Source organism: Salmo trutta, chromosome 2 (genome assembly GCF_901001165.1).
Source record: "Salmo trutta chromosome 2, fSalTru1.1, whole genome shotgun sequence".
NCBI lineage: Eukaryota > Metazoa > Chordata > Actinopteri > Salmoniformes > Salmonidae > Salmo > Salmo trutta.
The window spans coordinates 26680798-26704458 of NC_042958.1; the positions used below are offsets into that span (position 1 = coordinate 26680798).

At 42.0% G+C, this 23661-nt stretch overlaps 1 protein-coding gene across 4 annotated transcripts in view; it reads left to right on the plus strand.

The window, feature by feature from the left end:
- Positions 1-1622: 1622 nt before the first annotated feature.
- Positions 1623-23661, plus strand: part of jcada (junctional cadherin 5 associated a) — a 34020-nt gene continuing 11981 nt past the window's right edge. Inside the window, exons 1-3 of one of the 4 annotated variants that reach the window (XM_029699488.1) lie at positions 1623-2161; positions 5335-5441; positions 18234-18756. In XM_029699488.1, coding sequence (XP_029555348.1) covers positions 18359-18756 — 398 coding nt within the window. In that variant the 5' untranslated portion in view covers positions 1623-2161; positions 5335-5441; positions 18234-18358. Of the gene's footprint in view, positions 2162-5334; positions 5442-5781; positions 5847-14324; positions 14351-18233; positions 18757-23661 lie in introns of those variants that run through there. The other 3 variants (XM_029699499.1, XM_029699515.1, XM_029699506.1) reach the window with 3 other exon arrangements.

Here is a 23661-nt window from a genome sequence, read left to right on the forward strand (position 1 = left end):
ATGGCGTATCCCTGCAGAATGCTGTGGTAGCCATGCTGGTTAAGTGTGCCTTGAATTCTAAATAAATAACCGACAGTGTCACCAGCAAATCACCCCCATACAATCACACCTCCTCCTCCATGTTTCGTGGTGGGAACCACACATGCGGAGATCATCCATTCACCTACTCTGCGTCTCACAAAGACACTCCGTTTGGAACCAAATTTGGACTCATCAGACCAAAGGACAGATTTCCACCGGTCTAATGTCCATTGCTCGTGTTTCTTGGCCCAAGCAAGTCTCTTCTTCTTATTGGTGTCCTTTAGTGTGGTTTCTTTGCAGCAATTTGACCATGAAGGCCTGATTCCCTCAGTCTCTTCTGAACAGTTGATGTTGAGATGTGTCTGTTATTTGAACTCTGTGAAGCATTTATTTGGGCTGCAATTTCTGAGGCTGATAACTCTAATGAACTTATCCTCCGCTGCAGAGGTAACTCTGGCTCTTTCTTTCCTGTGACGGTCCTCATGAGAGCCAGTTTCATCATAGTGCTTGATGGTTTTTGCGATTACACTTGAAGTTCCAAGTTCTTGAAATTTTCCGAATTGACTGACCTTCATGTCTAAAAGCAATGATCGTTTATCTTTGCTTATTAGAACTGTTCTTTCAATAATATGGACTTGGTCTTTTACCAAATAGGGCTATCTTCTGTATAACACCCCTACCTTGTCACAACACAACTGATTGGCTCAAACGCATTTAGAAGGAAAGAAATTCCACAAATTAACTTTTAACAAAGCACACCTGTTTATTGAAATGCATTCCAGGTGACTACCTCATGAAGCTGGTTGAGAGAATGCCAAGAGTGTGCAAAGCTGTCATCAAGGCAAAGGGTGGCTACTTTAAAGAATCTCAAATATAAAATATGTGTTATTTCATAGTTTTGATGTCTTCACTATTATTTATACAATGTAGAATAATAGTAAAAATAAAGTAAAACCCTTCAATGAATAGGTGTGTCCAAACCTTTGAATGGTACTACAGTAGAGACCATTGAGACTGGATGGTCCCTCATCAGACACACACACACACTACGACTTTCCGTTCATGTTGTTCTTACATATAATGGCCTGCAGGAGATGACTATGGGCCATTGGGCACAGACTGAAACAATGACTAGCTTTAGAGGAAGCAGATAAGCATCAAGTAGGTCATTTGAAGTTAAGTCGGACTCTCTGGTTCTTTCCCAAATGGCACCCTACTCCCTATAGTGCACTACTTTTGACCAGGGCCCATAAAGTGGCATTTTGTATACAACCTCTGTAAACATAAGCATATTGTTGGGTCAATCACAAAGGGAGGATATTACAGCAGGTAGAGGGGCCATTACAAATAAATGAGGGAATAGACCTATATTGAAATGTTAGAATGGGTGAATCACATGATTTCCGTTGTGGGAATACACAGGCAGAAAATACCAGTTTCCCCCCCTCAGTTTTCGGGGATTCAGTTATATGCAACATCTGTGTCAATATTATGGAGGTCATTTGGTTTCTCTGTTCTTTTAAGTGGTGCAAAAAAAGAGAACAACTCTCTCCACCTGTGAACATTCAGCAAGGAACACATTCTCTTATGTGTGTTTAGTGTGTATCGACGCGGGGTTGCGGGTGTAGTCCTACCGACGCGGGGTTGCGGGTGTAGTCCTACTGTATTTTGTCAGAAATGTGCGTGCGTGCGTGTGTGTGTTAATTGAAAGGTTTCATTAGCCTACTTTTTGTTACCTAACTCCATGCCATATGGATTTAGATATTGACTTCCCTGGTTAAATAAGGGCTAAAATAAAAATGATACTGTTTAGGCTACTATCATGATCTCACTTTGTAGCAAACTAATTGAAAAAAGAAAATATGAGGGGCACAGTAGGTCTATAAATTCAGGGCCATCCATTCAATACAAAATCATCCAGCAGCGCCAATGCTGAAAAAAAAGCATACTGTATTCCTTCTGTCGCTAATCAGGGCGCGCTGAGGAGATCTGCTGCTCCTGCGTCCCTCCAGTTGCCGCCCCGAATAGGCATGCTAAGCAAATGCCCAGCACAGTACAGCACAGAGCTCTCTCGGCCGCAGATACTGAACGCAGGGATCTATAGCCTACCAGACGATAACGCGACCGACGCATCTCCCAGGTAACAAAAAAAAGTGTCTATCCAGTGCGTAATTTCAGGGTGATGATAGCGGTAGCCTATGTGTGAAATGTAGACTAATGCAAGAAAACGACGGATCTAATAGGATATCGAGTGAAGGCTGTGTCCGCTGGAGGCATATTCGGCAGAGGGAGAGCTTGAAGAATGCTGCTGCTATGAAGTAAACAGAGCAGAGGCAGAGAGAGCGGGGCGCATCTGCAAACGGTGCCTCAACTTAAAGCCTGGCTTGGGTGATCTTCATATCTGCTGCAATTGCTAGCTTTTCTCATAATAGATAGCTCACCGTATGTGGTTAAAATGGGATGTCAAGAATATAAGATACGTTAATGATAGGGGAATGGATGAACGGAATGACCGTTGTTTACATATTTATTTACTTCGATATAGAGCGCTAGCTGGACTCGCTGAAGGTTACCTGCAACTGCACTTCAGACCTAGCTAGCTAGCAAGCTGGTTGTTATTCAACATTTTTGCTAACATTTCTCGGGTTTACAATGTAGCCAGCCCAGCTATCAATAGCTTGCTGAAGGTTAGACAAACATAGTGGCAATCAGTATCCAAATTGCATATCACAGTTATCAAGCAAATGTTCAATTTGGTATCGGCACAGATTAGAACTACAGTTTTGAACGCCTTCAGTCTTGCTACATATGGCAGTTTTTATATTTTAAATATTTGTAACCAGCAACAACACATCGCAGTGAGAATATCAATGGCCCAGTAATGGCATGGTTGGGTCTGTCAAGTTTCTGCGGCTGGCTTTGATGTGTGTCACACTGTAGCACCTGCAGCATCTTGTCAATCACATGCCTGAGGTCAAATCATCAATCATCTTACGTTTGCCCCATTTGGTCGAACTTGGATAACTTTTGAAGTACTTCTATTATAATGTTATTCTGGTGGATTAATACAACCATTTACATTTCTTTTAAACGTTATTATTAGACTAGTTAGAGACGTTAGCCTACTCAGAAATGTAGGTTACCAGTTGTGTGTGTGTGTGTGTGTGTGTTTGTGTGTGAAATGTGACTGATTGTGTTGACACAGGAGGCAGGCAGTCTGAGCGTACTGAAGTGTGAAATCGGAGGGAAGTTGTTTCAACTAATTATTAAGTAACTGGTTTCACATTCTTGTTTTTTTTTGTTTACTCAACGTTTCGTTTTGTGTTTTACCCAGGGAAAAAAACAGCCAAAATTTAGCTCAAACTTGAGAAAATTCAGTCAAAATTATGTTTGCTGAAATGGTCGCATATGTTCATTCATCTAGAAATGATTATTTGGGCATCTAATCACACACACACTGCTTTTAACATACAATGTTGTCAACATACATATTTGGCACACATTGACATACATAATTACATTGTGCATGTTCATTTATACAGTAATTAATATACTGTACATGTCTTCACCTGGGATTTAAACTCACCTAAGCGGCCCCCCCAACCAAGCAGGCCCCAAAAAATGGTGGCCCCCCTCTTGACGGCAGAGAGAAAAATGTACGTTTTAAAAAATACACATTTTACCATGGTGCATAGAGAACATTATGCATTTTTAAAGAACGTTTTCTGCAGTTCTACACAGAACATTTAGCAATTTTATAACAAATTTCATGAAATTATACTAAATTTGCCATGGGTCAGAGAGACATTCTTGCACTTTTAAAGCTAATTTCCTGCAATTCTACTACACATTTTGCCATGGGGCATAGAACATTTTGCAATTTTATAGCAAACTTCATTAGATTCTACAAATTTTGCCATGGGACCAAGAGAAATTATTGTAGGTTAAAGCTAATTTCCTGCAATTCTACCCATTTTGCAATGAGGTTGAGAGAATTTTTTTGGCAGTTTCTTGCAGTTATACACATTTTGCCATGGTGTAAGGGCCCTGCGTGCCCAGTCGGTATTCGGCCATGATTACTACAAGTTCAGTGGCTGACAAAACAGGAGAACCTGCTGATTTACAACCAAATTTCTAACTTGCACCTTGTCTATTCTACTATTCTAATTCTCAAAAGTAAGTTGAGACCCCGATTGAGTTCCTTATGTCGCTTATGCCAGGAGCCGACCCTGGTTCATGGCATTCCAATCTTCCTGCTATGCCACCATGTCTGTGTCAATGACTGATTTCACCTGTATTGCTACACTTTGCACTCAGCTCTGTTAAAAGCACACTCAATTTATTATATTTATCATAGTGATTAGGGAGTAACATTAAAACATGCCCCACCAACATTAGACAACTATAGAGAAAAATCTCAAATTGCTGAAATAAGTCTATTAAACCAATGATTAGAGAATAGTCAGATTAACTAATAATTGGCAAAGACATGGTGGTTTAGCAGGAAGCTCGAAATGCCATCAACCAAGAGGTTGTTAGTTCAAATCCCAGGTGAGGACATGTTGAAATATAATTTCTGTATAAATGAATATGCACAATGTCAACGTGTGTCAAATATTTAAGTTGAAAACGTTGTATGTTAAAAGCACTATGTGTGTGTAAATAGTTCCACATACTTTTTTTTTAGGTAATTATAATTTATAATGTGAATGAACATATGAGACATATATGACAAGCTGAGCAAACGCATCATTTTAAGTTGACATCATTTTTGCCAACCTTTTTTCAAGTTGAAGCTAAGTTAGGGCCAACATTTATTTGACGGTTCAGGTAACACATGGACCAAAAAGTTGAGTAAACTAAAAAGGAAAAAACGCTGTGGAACCATATACTTAATAATGAGTTGAAACAGTTATTATTTTTTTTTTTTTTACAGTGTATGGCTATGGTGATAAGGCACGAGGAAGAGGTCAACAACTGGTGTGATGGATGGTCAAGGTCAACTAACTAGGCTAGTATAGGCTTCTCCATTTATTACATTCATTGCAGTCAGACACTGCTTGTTAGCTAATCCGCATGTAGGAACACCAAAAGGTCCGCTTGTATTTGTCATCCTCTTGTTAATAAACAAAAACATAGCAATATGGTGATAGGCAATGCATCTTGAGAGGGTCATGATGAGTATTGCACAAAGAATTCAACATGCTATGTCTAGTTTCACTTTATTCTGACATTTCAGTTACACTAGCCCATGGCTCATTCTGTTAATTGATGCTGTATGAAAACTTACTGGGTCTGTTTTGTGTCACTTAGGAGGAGAACTCAACATAACCTTTAGGGAGAGGAGTGGCGTCGAAAGGAAGGAAAAGAGGAAGAGAGTTTTGCCAGGCGTCACTTATCTTGGATTACGTGGAGAGAAGGTATCCTTCCTGGACACTAATAATGACGGCTAACAGTAACACATGCCTCTGTAAATAGTTTAGCAATCTGATAGTGTATTAATAATCAGAATCTCTCACTGAGTGCTAGCTAGTCCTTTCAATATGGTTTTAGACTGGAGTTACCAGACAGAAAATCTAAGTTAAAACATAAATAATACTAAACACAGACATAGACCTACACTCTATGAAATGAAAGACATTCAGCTGGATGGTATTAACATATTAGACTGGTTTGCTTCTGAAGTCAGAGGGGTGTTGAAAGCCAGCTGTCTTTTTCTTGACCTTTCACTCAGGGTCCTCTAGAGGGCAGATGTCTAGACTAGAGACCAGAGACCTGTGGTTCAGTTGGCCAGTTCAACTGGAAGTTCAGGAATCCAAACAAAGGTCATTATGATGCAGACATTACTGTGTTTTGCAGTGCTCTCACGCAACATTGCATTTTTACGAGTTTCATCCCAAATGGCGCCCTATTCCCGATATAGTGCACTACTTTTGACCAGAGTCCTATGGGAATAGGGTGCCGTTTAGGATGCAAGCCTATATGTTGCTATAAGATGACGATAGTCAGTTTTTGTAGGCCTATGTTTTAGGTTGATTAGTGTAGTTATCGGAACTCAGCCAGCCAGCATAAGTCCTCTGTCTGAACTCACTCTTATTGGATTCATTTAAGCCTAGGGGTGCGTCCCAAATGGCACCCAATTACCTACACAGTGCATTACTTTTGACCAGAGGCCAATGTGCCCTGATCAAAAGTAGTGCACTAAAAAGGGAATAGGGTGCCATTTGGGACGCGTTGTAGGTGTGGCCTTGCAGGGATAAAAAGCTGCATGAGAACAGTAGTCTAGTCCTGTGGATTTCTATGATACAATATTAGTTTGTTCAGTATTTAGCTGTTTATTCATTTAGAAGAACCAATAGGCTGCAAAGCTTTAGAGTCCCTGGTTTTACAACATTTAGATGAAGCAGTAGACTACAAAGGACTTTGCATTGTCTAGGCAGAGGACAGATCCCCAACCGACGGGCACTGTGTGAGAGGTTATGTTAGCTGCGACAGCCTCTGTAACATTTGTTGTAATGTTATTTCAAGGTTATGACTCTGGCATTCTTAGATTGACACATTGTTTTGGTCCACTACTGTAGTTTCCAAAGGAGAACTGACAGTGGACATGTAAATAGAGAGGTTGAAACTCCTTGACAAGTTTCAGCTCTGGGGTTTGATTTTACGGTGTGTGTGTGTGTGTGTGTGTGTGTGTGTGTGTGTGTGTGTGTGTCAAAGAGAGAGAAAGAGTGTGTGTGCACCCGTGCGTGAGAGAGAGTGTTTGTGTGCGTGTTTTGACACATACCCTCCTTTGGCAGGGTTGGTGTAAGAATGTAAAGCCAGTTGGATGCCCCTGGCGGGTGGGTGTAAAGAGGGAAGTGGCTCGTTAATTCCGGCAGTACTACAGGAGAGGAAAGGAAAGGGCTGGTCAACACAGCCACAGCGCTCTAGAGGCGTTGCATGGATGTATCCTGGCTAAGTGACTCATACTGTACCAATTCAGCTTCCATCACTTAGCTCAAAGAGACAAACAGCAGTAAGTCAGTTACCCAGAGAGACTTCCTGGTACTAGACGATAAAACAGACCTATTCTTTACAGACATTGAATAATGTTAGGCATGCATGCACCATATCTTATTCCTTTAGGTCGGCTGACCTGTACTGTTTTTTTAAGGACGTTATCGACTAGTTCATAAAATAGCAGCTGATAAAGATTTTGCCTTATCAGAGAGTAAGATATCAGTCTCTAATTTGGAGTTCTGGACTTTTTGTCCCAGATCTTTTGATTCTTTCACATTTCTTCCCCCTCCATCGAAGTGTTCAGCTGCCTGCCAAGTCTGTCCATACCTGATTAGCATCGTGCTAGTGTACTGCGGTGTGTTAATCCTTTGATCACAGTGGTTCGGTCTGATAAACCATGCCTCGGTCATCTCAAGGTAGCCCCAAGAACCTTGATGAGAACTAATGACCATGAGAAGACAAGCTGAACAGTGGACGGGGTTAAAAAAACACATAGAAATATAATTTCTAGAAGGAACGTTGGAACATCTCCATTCAAGTGAACGTTCTATAATTCTATTTCTATGGTCAAAAACCAAAACAACATATCCTTGGACATAGTGCTGGAGAGTTAGTCTTACTCGATGATATGCCTTTTATGAACTGCAGAGAACTGTACTGTATTCACGGGCATTAACTTGCTAATGTTTCAGACAGGCTTACCAAGACGTTCCAAGGCGTCTTTTATACTGTAAATGTTGTCACATGTTTGCATTGGCAATTCCTTTTGGAACATGGAGCTTCTGCCAATGCTTTTACATGTTTCGTTTTAAAACTGGAGCAGGGTGTGGACTGGATTCCATTGAAAAACATGTTATATGACGTCAATGAATTTTTTTTATATATGTTTCAGAAGAATTAGGCTAAGCCTTTTGAAATAATGGGAAATAAGCCTATTGCATGTGCGACACTAATATCCAACAAAACTTTTAATTTAGCCCTAGTTTTTTAACACGCTGCAATACTCTTTTAATGTTCCTCCTCATCATCTGAAGTCACAACTTTGCATTGATGAATCCGCACAGCATTAAAAACACTTGACACTGTTTGATTAGATCACTGTAGTGTGTCAAAAGTGAATTAAGTCTGTGGTCCGTAATATGTTACTGACTCCATTGTAGGGGAACGTAATATCCCAACCCAACCAAACGGAGGTCCTTTGATACTGAAGCCAGATGACTCCCTCAGTAACTCCCACACTGTCAAGTTTTGGAGGGGAACAATGCGTGTATCCCAAATGGCACTATGAGCCCCGGTCAGTAGAGTGCCATTTGGGACATAGAATATGTGGAGCGAACAGCCTACATACATTTGTCCATAAGCAATCTGCTATTCACAAAAGGAAAACAACCGTTGCTATGGGAGCAGTTGAGCAAAATATGTTTGTGGGTGTTTAAGTAATTCCTCATGAGCTAATTCACTCAATGTGAATGAGATTGTTGTTGAGGTCTAGTGCTGTACCCTACCCTACTGATGAGAGGGTGTGGATAGATAGATAGAGATAGATAGATAACATGTTGTTGACAGTGTGGCAGCATGGGTTTGTTAGCAATGTGGTTAGGGGAAAAGGACAAGGAAGGGAACGGATAGTTGTGAATGTTGCTCAATTCTTAGATCAATCATTGTCATGTCTTTGATAAATACATTCAACTTCTGTCACTTAAACTACTGTAAACAAGGTGTTTTGAAGTGATCTGGCCAGATGGACCTGAGTCTGAAAAACTACTGAAACACAATTAGTTGACATGTTGCAGCCAGGGCCCCTCACTCTCAGTGGGGTTGGACAGAACAGTAGAGTGAGAGTCAAAAGTTTGGGCACACCTACTCATTCAAGGGTTTTTCTTTCTTTCTTTTTTTACTATTTTCTACGTTGTAGAATAATAGTGAAGACATCAAAACTATGAAATAACACATGGAATCATGTAGTAACCAAAAAAGTGATAAACAAATCAAAATAAATGTGAGATTCTTCAAAGTAGCCACCCTTTTCCTTGATGATTGCCAAGAGTGTGTAAAGCTATCTCTCAACCAGCTTTACCTGGAATGCTTTTCCAACAGTCTTGAAGGAGTTCCCACATATGCTGAGCACTTGTTGGCTGCTTTTCCTTCACTCTGTGGTCCAACTCATCCCAAACCATCTCAATTGGGTTGAGGTCGGTTGATTGTGGATACAGCTCTCCATCACTGTCCTTGATCAAATAGCCCTTACACAGCCTGAAGGTCTGTTGGGTCATTGTTCTGTTTAATAATGGAATGGGATGGCATATCGCTGCAAAATGCTGTGATAGCCATGCTGGTTAAGTGTGCCTTGAATTCTAAATAAATCACAGACGGTGTCACCGGCAAAGCACCCTGACATCATCACACCTCTTCCTCCATGCTTCACGGTGGGAACCACACATGCGGAGATCATCCTTTCACCTACTCTGCATCTCGCAAAGACTTGGCGGTTGGAACCAAACATCTCAAATTTGGACTCATCAGACCAAAGGACAGATTTCGACAGGTCTAATGTCCATTGCTCGTGTTTCTTGGCACAAGCAAGTCTTTGAGGCAATTCAACCATGAAGGTCTGATTCACACAGTCTCCTCTGAAAAGTTGATGTAGATGTGTCTGTAATTTCTGAGGCTGGTAACTCTAATGAACTTCTCCTCTGCAGCAGAGGTAACTCTGGATCTTCCTTTCCAGTGGCGGTCCTCATGAAAGCCAGTTTAATCATAGCGCTTGATGGTTTTTGTGACTGTACTTGAAGAAACTTTCAAAGTTCTTGAAATTTTCCGGATTGACTGGCCTTCATGTCTTAATGTAATGATGGACTGTCGTTTTGCTTTGCTTATTTGAGCTGTTCTTGCCTTAATATGGACTTGGTCTTGTACCAAATAGGGCTATCTTCTGTATACCACCCCTACCTTGTTACAACACAACTGATTGGCTCAAATGCATTAAGAAGGAAAGAAATTCCACAAATTAACTTTTAACAAGGCACACCTGTTAATTGAAATGTATTCCAGGTGACTACCTCATGAAGCTGGTTGAGAGAATGCCAAGAGTGTGCAAAGCTATCATCAAGGCAAAGGGTGGCTACTTTAAAGAATCTTAAATATAAAATATAACACTTTGTTGGTTACTACATGATTCCATATGTGTTATTTCATAGTGTTGATGTCTTCACTATTATTCTACAATGTTGAAAATAGTAAAAATAAAGAAAAACCCTTGAATGAGTTGGTGTGTCAACTTTTGACTAGTACTGTACATACAAAGAAACTGTCAGAGAGAGTCAGACAAAGAGAGGGGTGGGCTGGGGCTGTGAGTTATAGCGTATCTGGGGTGGCAGTGTGGCGTTGAAATATGACCATGTGTGACTTGGCCATGTGTGACCTATGGTCCCTGGTCAAAAGTAGTGCACTTTAGGGAAAAGGCTGCCATTTGGGACATATCCCGTTTTCAACCTTCGCCAGAGCGTCTCAGAGATACTCAGTGTCATGTTGAAAGAGCTGATTGGAAACACCGACACACATCCTCAGGAAGCGCGAATTCCAAGCGGGGTACGCTGGACAATGATGTCACAGAGCCATACAATAAAAAAAGTTTTGGCAGAATGTAGTTGGCCCCTCCCCTCCTCTGGTCTGTCTGGCCAAAGAGGTTTGCAACAATACAGAGGTGTGGCTCCTCTGAAGGAATATTTGAGGCAGGGATTGGATGGGATGTTATCCTTTGGGTCTCTGGCAGACCTGGGTTCAAATACTATTACATTTCACTTTACACTGCATGCAGTATCAGGTGGATGGTGTTTGCACTTTTGAAACTATTCTATTGCTTCCATTGCAACAGGCAAGTTCAATCAAGCCCACCATAAGTATTTGAAATGATTTCAAGTAGTGTTTGAAACCAGGTTTGGTCTCCGGACACAAGTTTGGGGGTTATTCCTAGATTCCTTTTTGTTTTCTAGCCATGTGCTGTAGCCATGTGCTGCAGTTTTCTAGTATTGTTTTAAGGCTGGATCATGCAGTGGAGGCCGTTGGGAGGAGCTATAGGAGGACAGACTCATTGTAATGGCTGGAATAGAATCAATGGAATGGAGTCCAATGTGTTTTTCATATGTTTGATCTGTTTGATACTGTTCCATTAATTCCATTCCAGCCATTACAATGAGCCTGTCCTCCTATAGATCCTCCCACCAGCCTCCACTGGGATCATGGCACGCTCACTGTGCATAATGTGCATTGTGTCTGTCAGTCTCCTGAATACCTTTTTGACATTGATTGCTACTTTCACCACCGCTAAGGAAAAGTGTTCATAAGATGCGGAAATAGGCTTAGGTTAATAGGTAGACAGACATAAAACTGTAAGAAACATTCATAGTTTATCACTATATAATGTAGGAATAAGTAACCAATACCAATTTGTCCTTCATTCTTTGTCAGGGTTCAGTTCTAGAAACTATTGCAACGCCCAGAGCTATGATGATGAATGTCAGATGTTGTCATCGCCACAAAATTGTTTGAATGTGAGCGTATGTCTGTCTGCTAGCCGGCCTGTAGATATTTTGACTGCGAAACACTTTGGCAACGCCCGTTACACATTCTTTATAAAAATTGCACTAACCTTTCTGCATAGTATTGTCCAAGCTCGTTAGGCAAACTATTGGATAACATGGATCTAGACTTGACTGTTGTTGCCTGTTAGCTTTTTCTTTCTTAAAGTAGCTATAGACAACTTCAATTTCCTGATTAGGGCTCTTCATCTGAGTCGTCCATGCCCTAATCTCGTCTCTGTCCCATGCTTCTCTCTCTCGAATTCAAAGGGCTTTATTGGCATGGGAAACATATTGCCAAAGCAAGTGAAATGATAATAAGTGAAATGAACAGTAAACATTATACTCACAAAAGTTCCAAAGGAAAAGAGACATTTCAAATATCATATTATGGCTATATACAGTGTTGCAACAATGTGCAAATAGTTAAAGTACAAAAGGGAAAATAAATAAACATAAATATGGGTTGTATTTACAATGGTGTTTGTTCTTCACTGGTTGCCCTTTTCTTGTGGCAACAGTTCACAAATCTTTCTGCTGTGATGACACACTGTGTTATTTCACCCAATAGATGGGAGTTTAAATTTGGATTTGTTTTTTAAATTATTTGTGGGTCTGTGTAATCTGAAGGAAATATGTCATACATGGTCATACATTTGGCAGGAGGTTAGGAAGTCCAACTCAGTTTCCACCTCATTTTGTGGGCAGTGCGTAGATATTTTGATGAGAGCCCTATGGGCCCTGGAGAGTTTGGTGTCATAATCTTCTTCATGGCCCCAGTAGGAGGGGGGAGGGAGGGAGAGAGAGAGACCCTAACAGACTCATTGAGCAAGGCTATGCTCAATGAGTCTGTACATAGTCAAAGCCTTCCTTAATTTTGGGTCAGTCACAGTGGTCAGGTATTCCGCCACTGTGTACTCTCTGTTTAGGGTCTCTCTCTCTCCCTCCCTCCCTCCCCCCTCCTACTGGGGCCATGAAGAAGATTATGACACCAAACTCTTAACCTGGAAGCTGTCTTCCTCCTCCAACCTTTTGGTATACATCCAAAATGGCACCCTATTCCCTATATAGTGGACTACTTTTGACCAGGGCCCATAGGGCTCTCATCAAATGTAGTGCACTATGTAGGGAATAGGGTGCCATTTGGGAGGCAACCTTGGTGTTGTAGCCACTAGCTACCAGTCAGGACAGATGCCTTCTTCTTCCTGATGATCAACAAATTCCTTTATTTATGTACTGTACAGTGCATTCAAAAAGTATTCAGACCCCTTCCCTTTTTCCACATTTTGTTACGTTACAGCCTTATTCTAAAATGTATACAATAATTTTTTTATTTCATCAATCTACACAAAATACCCTATAATAACAAAGCAGGTTTTTATACATTTTTGCAAATTTATTACAAATAAAAAACAGAAATACTAATTTACGTAAGTATTCCGACCCTTTGCTATGAGACACGAAATTGAGCTCAGCTGCGTTCTGTTTCCATTGATCATCCTTGAGATGTTTCTACAACTGTCACACCCTGATCTGTTTCACCTGTCTTTGTGATTGTCTCCACCCCCCTTCAGGTGTTGCCCGTCTTCCCCATTATCCCCAGTGTATTTATACCTGTGCTCTCTGTTTGTCTGTTGCCAGTTCATTTTGTTTCGTCAAGCCTACCAGCGGTTTTCCCATGCTCCTGTCTTTCTCTAGTTCCTTTTTTCACGGTTTTGACCATTCTGCCTACCCTGAGCCTGCCTGCCGTTCTGTACCTTTCGGACTCTGCTTTGGATTACTGACCTCTGCCTGCCCTTGACCTGTCGTTTGCCTGCCTCCTGTCTTTGAATTAAACTTTTGTTACTTCGAAACTGTCTGCATCTTGGTCTTCTACTGAGCCTTGAAAACAACTTGATTGGAGTCCACCTGTCGTAAATTCAATTGATTGGACATGATTTGGAAAGGCACACACCTGTCTATATAAGGTCCCGCAGTTGACAGTGCATGTCAGAGCAAAAACCATGCCATGAGGTCAAAGGAATTGTCCATAGAGCTCCTAGACAGGATTATGTCAAGGCACAGATCTGGGTTAGGGTCCCAAAAAATGTCTGCATCCTTGAAGGTCCCCAAGAACACAGTGGCCTCCATCAGTCAGGGAAGTGACCAATGAACCCGATGGTCACTCTGACAGAGCTCCAGAATTCATCTGTGGAGATGGGAGAACCTTCCAGAAGGACAACCGTCTCTGCAGCACTCCACCAATAAGGCCTTTATGGTAGAGTGGCCAGACGGAAGCCACTCCTCAGTAAAATGCACATGACAGCCTGCTTGGAGTTTGCCAAAAGGAACCTAAAGACTCAGACGATGAGAAACAAGATTCTCTGGTCTGTTGAAACCAAGATTGAACTCTTTGGCCTAAATGACAAGCATCACATCTGGAGGAAACCTGGCACCATTCCTAAGGTGAAGCATGGTGGTGGCGGCAGCAGTAAACATTATACTCACAAATGTTCCAAAGGAAAAGAGACATTTCAAATGTCATATTGTGGCTATATACAGTGTTGCAACGTTGTGCAAATAGTTAAAGTACAAAAGGGAAAATAAAAAATAACATAAATATGGGTTGTATTTGTATTTCAGAGCCCAGACTTGAACCTGATCAAACATCTTTGGAGAGACCTGAAAATAGCTGTGCAGCGATGCTCCTTATCCAACCTGATAGAGCTTAAGAGGATCTACAGAGAAAAATGGGAGAAACTCCCCAAATACAGGTGTGCCAAGCTTGTAGCGTCATACCCAAGAATACTCAAGGCTGTAATCGCTGTCCGAGATACTTCAACAAAGTACTGAGTAAAGGGTCTGAATACTTATTTCACAGTGATATTTGCGGGGGGGGGGGGGGGGGGGGGGGTTATACATTTGCAAACATTTCTAAAAACAAGTTTTTGCTTTGTCATTATGGGGTATTGTGTGTTGATTGATGAGGGGGGAAAACTATTTAATCCATTTTAGAATAAGCCTGCAATGTAACAAAATGTTGAAAAAGTTAAAGAGTCTGAATACTTTCCAAATGCACTGTATTTCATTACAAACCAGTCAAACCAGAAAACACGCTGATTTATTATTTGGACACTATCTAGTATTTGTAAGTTATCTAATTTAGCCTACCAAGTGGTTGTGATTGAAGCAATGTCAATGGGTGTTAGGCGGCGTTCATTGTTTTTAGGCTACATAGTGTGAGAGAGAGTACAGTGCTGTGAAATGCCAGATCTGGTCTGCATATGGTTTAGCTTATTTTTAGCTTAGCTAGGCCTACATGATATCCATAAAGAAGATCATTCATTTCATTTTGACAGAGTCAAATCATTAAAAAGTACCAGATCTGCACTTTTCAAGAATCCGCAGCAGCAGCAACAACAGTAGAAGTGTTCCTTGCCAGGATCATTAAAGATCTAAGTCAGTAGCTAGCACAACGCACGTATTGTTAACAAAACTCAATGTTGTTGTTGTTGTGGTGTTAGGAAAAGAGGGAATGAAAGTGGGCTGTTGTTGCTGTCCGGGGCTGCTGCTGTTGCCTGAATCAGGAGTTTTATTTGATATCAAATGGTAATTCCATTGCGTAAGAGAATTAGTGATATTTAAACTGAGCTCGCCGTGGGACGCTAGGGCAGGGGGGCGGGCTAAGGGGGATTGGGAGCCAGGAGGGTCACGAACTGAGGGGAAAAGGGAAATACTTATCCTGATGTTGACTGATGGGGGTGAAGATAAGGCCCATTTAAAGATGATTACTCACTGACAGGAATTAGGATTGTGGGTTTAAATATGTCTTAGATGGGGCAGCATATGTTATGGATCATAATCAGTTTTGATTATATTATGACATTGCCGAATTACACGCGTGTGTGTGTGTGTGTGTGTCTGCCTGTGGGTTGGTTCTTCTATCTTTATGGGGACCTAAAGTCCCCACAAGGATAGTAAAACAAGGAAAATTCTCCCTCATGGGGACATTTCCCACATCCCCAAAGGCTATTTTAAGCTTAGGGGTTATGGTTAGGGTAAGGGGTTAGTGGTTAGGTTTAAGGTTAGGAGTTAGGTTTAGGGATTGGTTTATGGTTAGGGAAATAGGATTTTGAATGGAAATTAATTTTAGGTCCCCATGAGGATAGAAGAACATAATGTATGTGTGTCAAAAGTAGTGGCCTATTGCGTATTTCCAATGATGATTTACCCCAGTGTTTCACCCAAAAAGCTCTGTTTCCATCTACACGGGCTGGCACCCGTGTCTTACTGGGCCATGGCTCCAGCAGGCCTACTCTGACTTGGAGCCAAGGCAAGGTCCTGGGTACTTTTCAGCTGGCACATAACAATGGCCAACTGTGAACTTTAACACCGACTAACAAAGCAACAGACTCGAATAATGCAGGTTGTTGATTCTGCAGGCCACAAGTCTTTAGTGTCCTGATACAATAACACTAGAGCGAACATTAACATTAAACACTGGCGGCCCGCTGTCTCATTGGAAAAGCACAATGTAGGGAATAGCAGCCTCTGTGTGTAGACCAGGGTCCAGGATGGTGTATCGCTTCACTTGTTGCTGCTAGAAATGGGAGAAATGTCACAGGACAACACTATCCTAGGTTGACTGAACTGTTGAACTCTTGTTTTACCAGTTGCATTACAGAGATGGAATGGGGTTTGCAGTTAAAATGTGGTTTGCACATAGTGTCACATCTGGCATGGCTTGGATACATTTGGCGTTTAGGCCTATCTAATTGAGACTTTGCATCATTTTCGGTTCAAGATTGTGAAAACAAGTTTGCAGTTTAATCTGAGTTTGACAGTGAACTAATTCATCAGTAATCAAATCCAGTATTGAGTTTGTGCAATGTTCACAAATATCTACTCTTACAGAAATGTGCCCGCCCGTGAAAGAAAATACTCCACCAAAATGCAGTTGGCAACAGTTAAACAGGAAAAAGTAATACTGAGCCAGAGCCAAGAGTCAATCCCCCAATACTAACAGGTTTAAAGTTTTACATGAGAAAGATAATCGTATTAGTGGGCTGGTCATAGAAAGAGAGCGGGTACTGTTTCACGCTCCTAGAGAGACAGTTAATCACCTAGGTAGTATCACCACTAATGCTTAGGTGGTGGAAGGCAGGCAAGGTAATACAGCAACGTAACACCGCTACATGACGTCTCCAGTCTGGAACTGCATTCAAAAAGCATCTCAGAGTAGCAGTGCTGATTTAGGATCAGTTGTTTAGATCACGATGAGTAAGATTAGCTACATGGACGGGGGGGGGGGGGGGGGGGGGGCTAATCCTAGATTAGCACCTGAGATGCTTGATTCATACAGCCTCTGGTCTTTATACAAGACTTTGTGGAATATTATTTATTGAAACGCTGTAATTTACTCTAGACTACCACAGGCTTGTCCTCCCATCTCTGCTTTAGGTGTAATCCCAGAAGGTGTTGGTATAAACTAAGCCAGTGATTCCTAACCTTTTTTGGTTACTGTACCCCGAATCACATTTTGCTCTGTTCGGACCTACGAAGTATCCCCTCGTGCATTTTACCAGTAGGCCTATGGTTTTAGGAGTCTTCCCAAGTACCCCCTGTGGATAGCCCAAGTACACCCAAGGGTACACATAGCCTAGTTCAATGGTTCCCAACCTAGGGTAACTCTTGTTTGGTATACAGTGACACGGAGACTAGCGTAGCATCTGTCCAGTGGTACGCTGCTGTAAACATCACTAACAGGTCACTACAATACAGGCAGAGTATAATCCACTCATATTACCCAGGGGCTTTCAGGCATATGCCCAGGATTCAGAAATATCCTCAGGGCGTTCTGGAGCTGTATGCCTGGCTGGCTGGGTGGGTGATTATTATAGCTACGCCCCAGATTAGGATTTGGATGTGGATAGAGGCTGGAACACACACACACACACACACACACACACACACACACAGTCCTGGTGGTGCAGGCAAGCTGAGTAACACAAGATGAGGGGAGCACCGCTTAGACTGTTACATCAAGATCCACTGCAACACTGACTAGCCTCCCAATCCCCACCGCTGATTTACCAAACATGGGCTAGCCAACCAGCCGCTGCCTCAGGGCTACAGTTCTACAGTTCAGGTATTATTACATAGTTATTACATGATATGTGTCACTAGCACCGTTATTACTATTGATAATAAGGATATTTTGGGTTGCTCTAACTAGCGCTGTTGATTTTCCTCTCCTGCTGTCTGCATGTGGTGGGCTTAGTATCAGACCTCTGTCTCGGACTGAGATGGAGAGACTCCTGTTGTGGGGCAGAGAGGAGAGCAGAGAAGGGGAGGAGAGGAGAGGACAGGGAAAGAATGGGGAGAGGAGAGGGGCGTCCTGTTGTCGGGCAGAGGAGAGGAGAGGAAAGCAGAGGAGAGGGAAGGAGAGGAGAGGGAAGGCAGGGAGGCAGACAGAGCGGTTGGTTTGTGGTGGAGAGAGCAGAGGCTTTGAAATGGGGGGTTTTGTTCTCTCCTCTCCCCTCTTCTCCGTCCAGTTGGGCAGCACTCTAAAGAGAATGATATGGAGACAGAGGGATAATTGTTTTAACAGCACCCCCCCTCGCTCTTTCTCTATCTCTTTCTCTCCTGTTTTCCCAGTGATGGCCAGTCAGCTGTTCAGCTGTGCGCGGGCTCCTTTCGCTGCGTCTAGCAACCAGGTCTGAGTGACGCCACCCCCCACCCGCCCCTCTTTCAAAAACAACACCAGCAAAACAAATGCGACCATGTACAGCGTGGAGGACCTGCTTATCTCTCATGGATACAAGCTGCCCCAAAACACCTCTACCGTCCCCACTGCAGTCTCCCCCACCCCCCCGTCCTCCTACGATAACAAGCGTTACGGCGACCCTTCCTCCTGTCGCCAGGAGATCTTAGAGAGCCGGTCTGGTGGTGGTCACGGCACGGTGAACGGGTATGAGATAGACTCTGCGCCGGGGGTATATGTGTACGGCAACAATAACTGCAGGAAACCCCAGCCACCAGCCCCAACCAAAAGCTACTCCTCCAGTCACACTGACAATGCATGGAGGGACAGGAACAGCCAACCACAGAGGAGGGAAACCGACAGCGGTAACCAAGGTGACACCCACTCCTTGGGCGATTCTCTCACGACAGATAGCGGGTGAGTCCGTGTGAGGTGTGTGTGTGTGTGTCTACTTAATCTTTTGGAATGCTAGTGTTGTTTTCCATTGTTTTTATCATTGCATGCAATCTTGACATCTCTTGCTTGCATGTTGTTAATCATACAGTTGGTCTGTTGCAGGAATCTTTTTTGGCATATAGAGTCATGCAAAGGTGGAGTCAGTCAGTATAGGAGTTCTGCATTGGGATGTTGCACCACAGATTCTCTCCCTCTCTCTCTTACCTCCCTATTTCTCCCTTTTCTTTTTATCTTTCCCTCCCTCCCTTTCCGATAAAGCCAGTAGACAGGGAGTTGGGGTAATGTGTTCTAGAGTCTTAATATGCCACATGGGACAGTTGTGTTGTAAACAGACTAGAACTGCTGCTACTACTGCTGATGATAGACCCCAGCACCAACATCCGTCTGAGCATGCCCAGTTCTGCAGACAGATTTTACATCCCAAATGGCACTCTATTCCTTTATAGTGCACTATTTTACCTTTATTTAACTAGCCAAGTCAGTTAAGAACAAATTCTTATTTACAATGACAGCCTACCAGGGAACAGTGCCTTGTTCAGGGGCAGAACGACAGATTTTGACCTTGGCAGCTCGGGGATTCAATCTAGCAACCTTTCTGTTCCTGGCCCAACGCTCTAACCACTAGGCCGCCCCGTCTTCAGTTCTACTATTATTACATATAAAGATACTGATATATAAAAAAATCTTTCTCTAAAAAACGCTGTCCCACCGTAACACGCACATTAAAAGACTGTGGCATTAATATGCCTTAAGCCACACCCCTACACACCTCACCAGGTGATGGGATTGCACCCCTCTCCAGCATTGCCACATGGTGAGTACCTTGCAAATATTTTGGGAAAAATGAGTAAGCAAGTTGATAAATCTTCATGTATTTTTAATAAGTGTCACTACCGAACATCTAATATATCAAGAAATATGTAAAGTAGGTTTTGCTGGGATGTACATCTGTCCAAATGAAAGATAGCCAGCCATATGTTACTTATGTCCAGACCAAAATTGTCCCAGCTGTAACAATTGACACCATAGAGATATATAGAGGTCTCATCTTTGTATCTATGCCATTATGGTGTCTGTGACAGCACAGACAGCACCATTGAGGCTATCTCCATTATAAAGCTGCATGCACCATGCTCTACCAACTGCGCTACAGAGGACCACCATGTGGGTAGTGGACAAGTGCACACTTCAGGAAAAAGTGTACTGTATTAAGTTGCATAGCCAGCAGGGGGGCTCCAACCCTCCAAGAGCCCAAACATTTACATCTATTTGGTCAAAACATATACGTTTGGGGCCTCCAGAGTGGAGCAGTGCTAGAAGTGTTACTACAGACCCGGGTTCATTTCTGGGCTGTGCCACAACCGGCCGTGGCCAGGAGTCCCATAGGACAGCACACAATTGGCCCAGCGTAGTCCAGATTAACAGAGGGTTTGGCCGGTGGGGCTTTACTTGGCTCATCGTGCTCTAGCCACTCTTTGTGGCTGGTCGGGTGCATGCGGGGTGACCCCGGTCGCCAGTTGAACGTGTTCCCTCCTACACATTGGTGCGGCTGGCTTCCGGGTTAAGCTGGCGGTTGTTATGGAGCGCAGTTAGGCGGGTCATGTTTCGGAGGACGCATGACTCCACCTTCGCCTCTACCAAGCCCTTTGGGGAGTTGCAGCAATGAGACAAGATTGAAAATTAGGGGGAAAAATACCCCCCACATTGTACTGTACTGTACCTTACTGTACTGTAATCTATTGTACTGTACTTTACTCAAGTTTACTTGAGTTTCTTACAATTGAAGAAAGGGCCCATGGACTCTTGGTCTTGGCTCTAGGATATTACCTTAGTCTTTGGTTTACAAACCATAGGCAACCCAATTTGAAGAAGACAATGATCTCTGATCATTGGCTGATCTGATCACTCCCAACCCATAGGAATCCCTACCCAGCTTACTTGGAAGCCCTGAATGGCAATGTCTATACTAAAATGAGTCCTCCATTTATCTGTATGATTGACACCGAAATTGATGTTATTTTTCCAAAATAAAGATGGGTAAATTGACAGTTTAAACCTCCAACAACATATTTAATTAAATACATAAGTAAATCAATCAATCAACAAGTTTCAAATATATACAATCAACATTGAACATTTTACAGAGAACAATAGAGATGATATTTCTCTAAATTTCAATTTAAAGGTTTAGAAAATCAGGTTAAATCATGTTTTTACTATTTTGTTAATTTGGTATGCAAATACAATTTCTAAAATGGATCAGTAATAGAAGGTTAATCAAAATGATCAATACTGTGCATGATTCTCCCTTTACTGCAACATTATCACTATGTTTTGGACCTGACAAATTTAATGGGGTGGTAAGGAATTCAGGTAAATATTTAAAATATACAATGCAAACAAAGTGTGTGAGTAGTATGTACAGTTGAAGTCAGAAGTTTACATACACTTATTTTGGAGTCGTTAAAACTCGTTTTACAACCACTCCACAAATTTCTTTGTGCATGACACAAGTAATTTTTCCAACAATTGTTTACAGACAGATTATTTCACTTATAATTCATTGTATCACAATTCCAGTGGGTCAGAAGTTTACATACACTAAGTTGACTGCCTTTAAACAGCTTGGAAAATTCCAGAAAATGATGTCATGGCTTTAGAAGCTTTTTATAGGCTAACTGACATCATTTGAGTCAATTGGAGATGTACCTGTGGATGTATTTCAAGGCCTACCTTCAAACTCAGTGCTTCTTTGCTTGACATCATGGGAAAATCAAAAGAAATCAGCCATGACATCAGAAAAAAACCTCCACAAGTCTGGTTCATCCTTGGGAGCAAGTTCCAAACACCTGAAGGTACCACGTTCATCTGTACAAACAACAGTACGCAAGTATAAACACCATGGGACCACGCAGCCATCATACCGCTCAGGAAGGAGACGCTTTCTGTCTCCTAGAGATGAACGTACTTTGTTGCAAAAAGTACAAATCAATCCCAGAACAACAGCAAAGGACCTTGTGAAGATGCTGGATGAAACAGGTACAAAAGTATCTATATCCACAGTAAAATGAGTCCTATATCGACATAACCTGTAAGGCCGCTCAGCAAGGAAGAAGCCATTGCTCCAAAACCGCCATAAAAAAGACAGACTACGGTTTGCAACTGCACATGGGGACAAAGATCGTACTCTGGTCTGATTAAACAAAATAGAACTGTTTGGCCATAATTACCATTGTTATGTTTGGAGGAAATGGGGGGAGGCTTGCAAGCTGAAGAACACCATCCCAACCGTGAAGCACGGGGGTAGCAGCATCATGTTGAGGGGATGCTTTGCTGCAGGTGGGACTGGTGCGCTTCACAAAATAGATGGCATCATGAGGCAGGAAAATTATGTAGATATATTGAAGCAAAATCTCAAGACATCAGTCAGGAAGTTAAAGCTTGGTCGCAAATGGGTCTTCCAAATGGACAATGACCCCAAGCATACTTCCAAAGTTGTGGCAAAATGGCTGAAGGACAACAAAGTCAAGGTATTGGAGTGGCCATCACAAAGCCTTGACCTCAATCCTATAGCAAATTTGTGGGCAGAACTGAAAGTGTGTGCGAGCAAGGAGGCCTACAAACCTGACTCAGTTACACCAGCTCTGTCAGGAGTAATGGGCCAAAATTCACCCAACTTATTGTGGGAAGCTTGTGGGAGGCTACCCAAAACGTTCGACCCAAGTTAAACAATTTAAAGGCAATGCTACCAAATACTAATTGAGTGTATGTAAACTTCTGACCCACTGGGAATGTGATGAAATAAATAAAAGCTGAAATATATCATTCTCTCTACTATTATTCTGACATTTCACATTCTTAAAATAAGGTGGTCATCCTAACTGACCTATGACAGGGAATTTTTACTAGGATTAAATGTCAGGAATTGTGAAAAACAGAGTTTAAATGTATTTGGCTAAGGTGTATGTAAACTTGACATATGTTGGAAGACGTGTGCTGAAAGTTTGGGAAAAACAGGATACAAATGTGCATGTTTTTCCAACCCCCAATTTGCACCACTTCTGTAGAATGACCCATATAGGGAATAGGATGCCATTTGGGACGCATGAAGACAGATAGGGACATCTGCCTGTTTTAAAACCCTGATCAGTAGTGGACTATCGATAGCCCCTCTCTCCGTCGCGTCACATAGAACCTTCCTTATATAACGCATTCAACATTAATAATGCACGCAGCATTTAAATATGGAGAAGAGATGCTGCCTGCTATTCTTAGTTCAGTTAAGGTGTTATGCAATGGCAACCTTTCCGGGGGAATGTCCCTTGGTGTTAAAATGTAGGATTTTTACAGACACTCTTTCTTTCGTCTGTCCTTTCTTCTTGTCAGCTTGAGTAGCCTAGTTGCAGTAGCAGTGCTGGTTTGTGTATTGTATAGCTCTGTATATACAAGACGTTCAATAGCCTTCATCAGTCATAGATATCCTATAGGTGAATTAATTTTCTATGTAATTCTATGATATCAGTGCCCAATGCCACTCAATTATATGCTATTTCAGTAAATGTAGATTTTTTTTTAATATATATATATTTTTATATTTGTTGTTTTTGATATTTGCTCATTGAACAGGGATTTGACCTTGAATATTACACAATGGTAACATTGATTATATTAGGCATATATAATTCAACTTGCATAGCCTAACCTTGCCTCAAGAGCAAACAGTGCATTTGATTAAAAAATGTAAGCATTAAAATCATATACGTGACACTTTTTACAATGGTTGTTGCTGGGGTGTTTTTTTTTAGCTTAGTTTTAGAAGGTAAATATGGAATATACCTAATCTTTCCACTAGGAGGTGCAGATGCT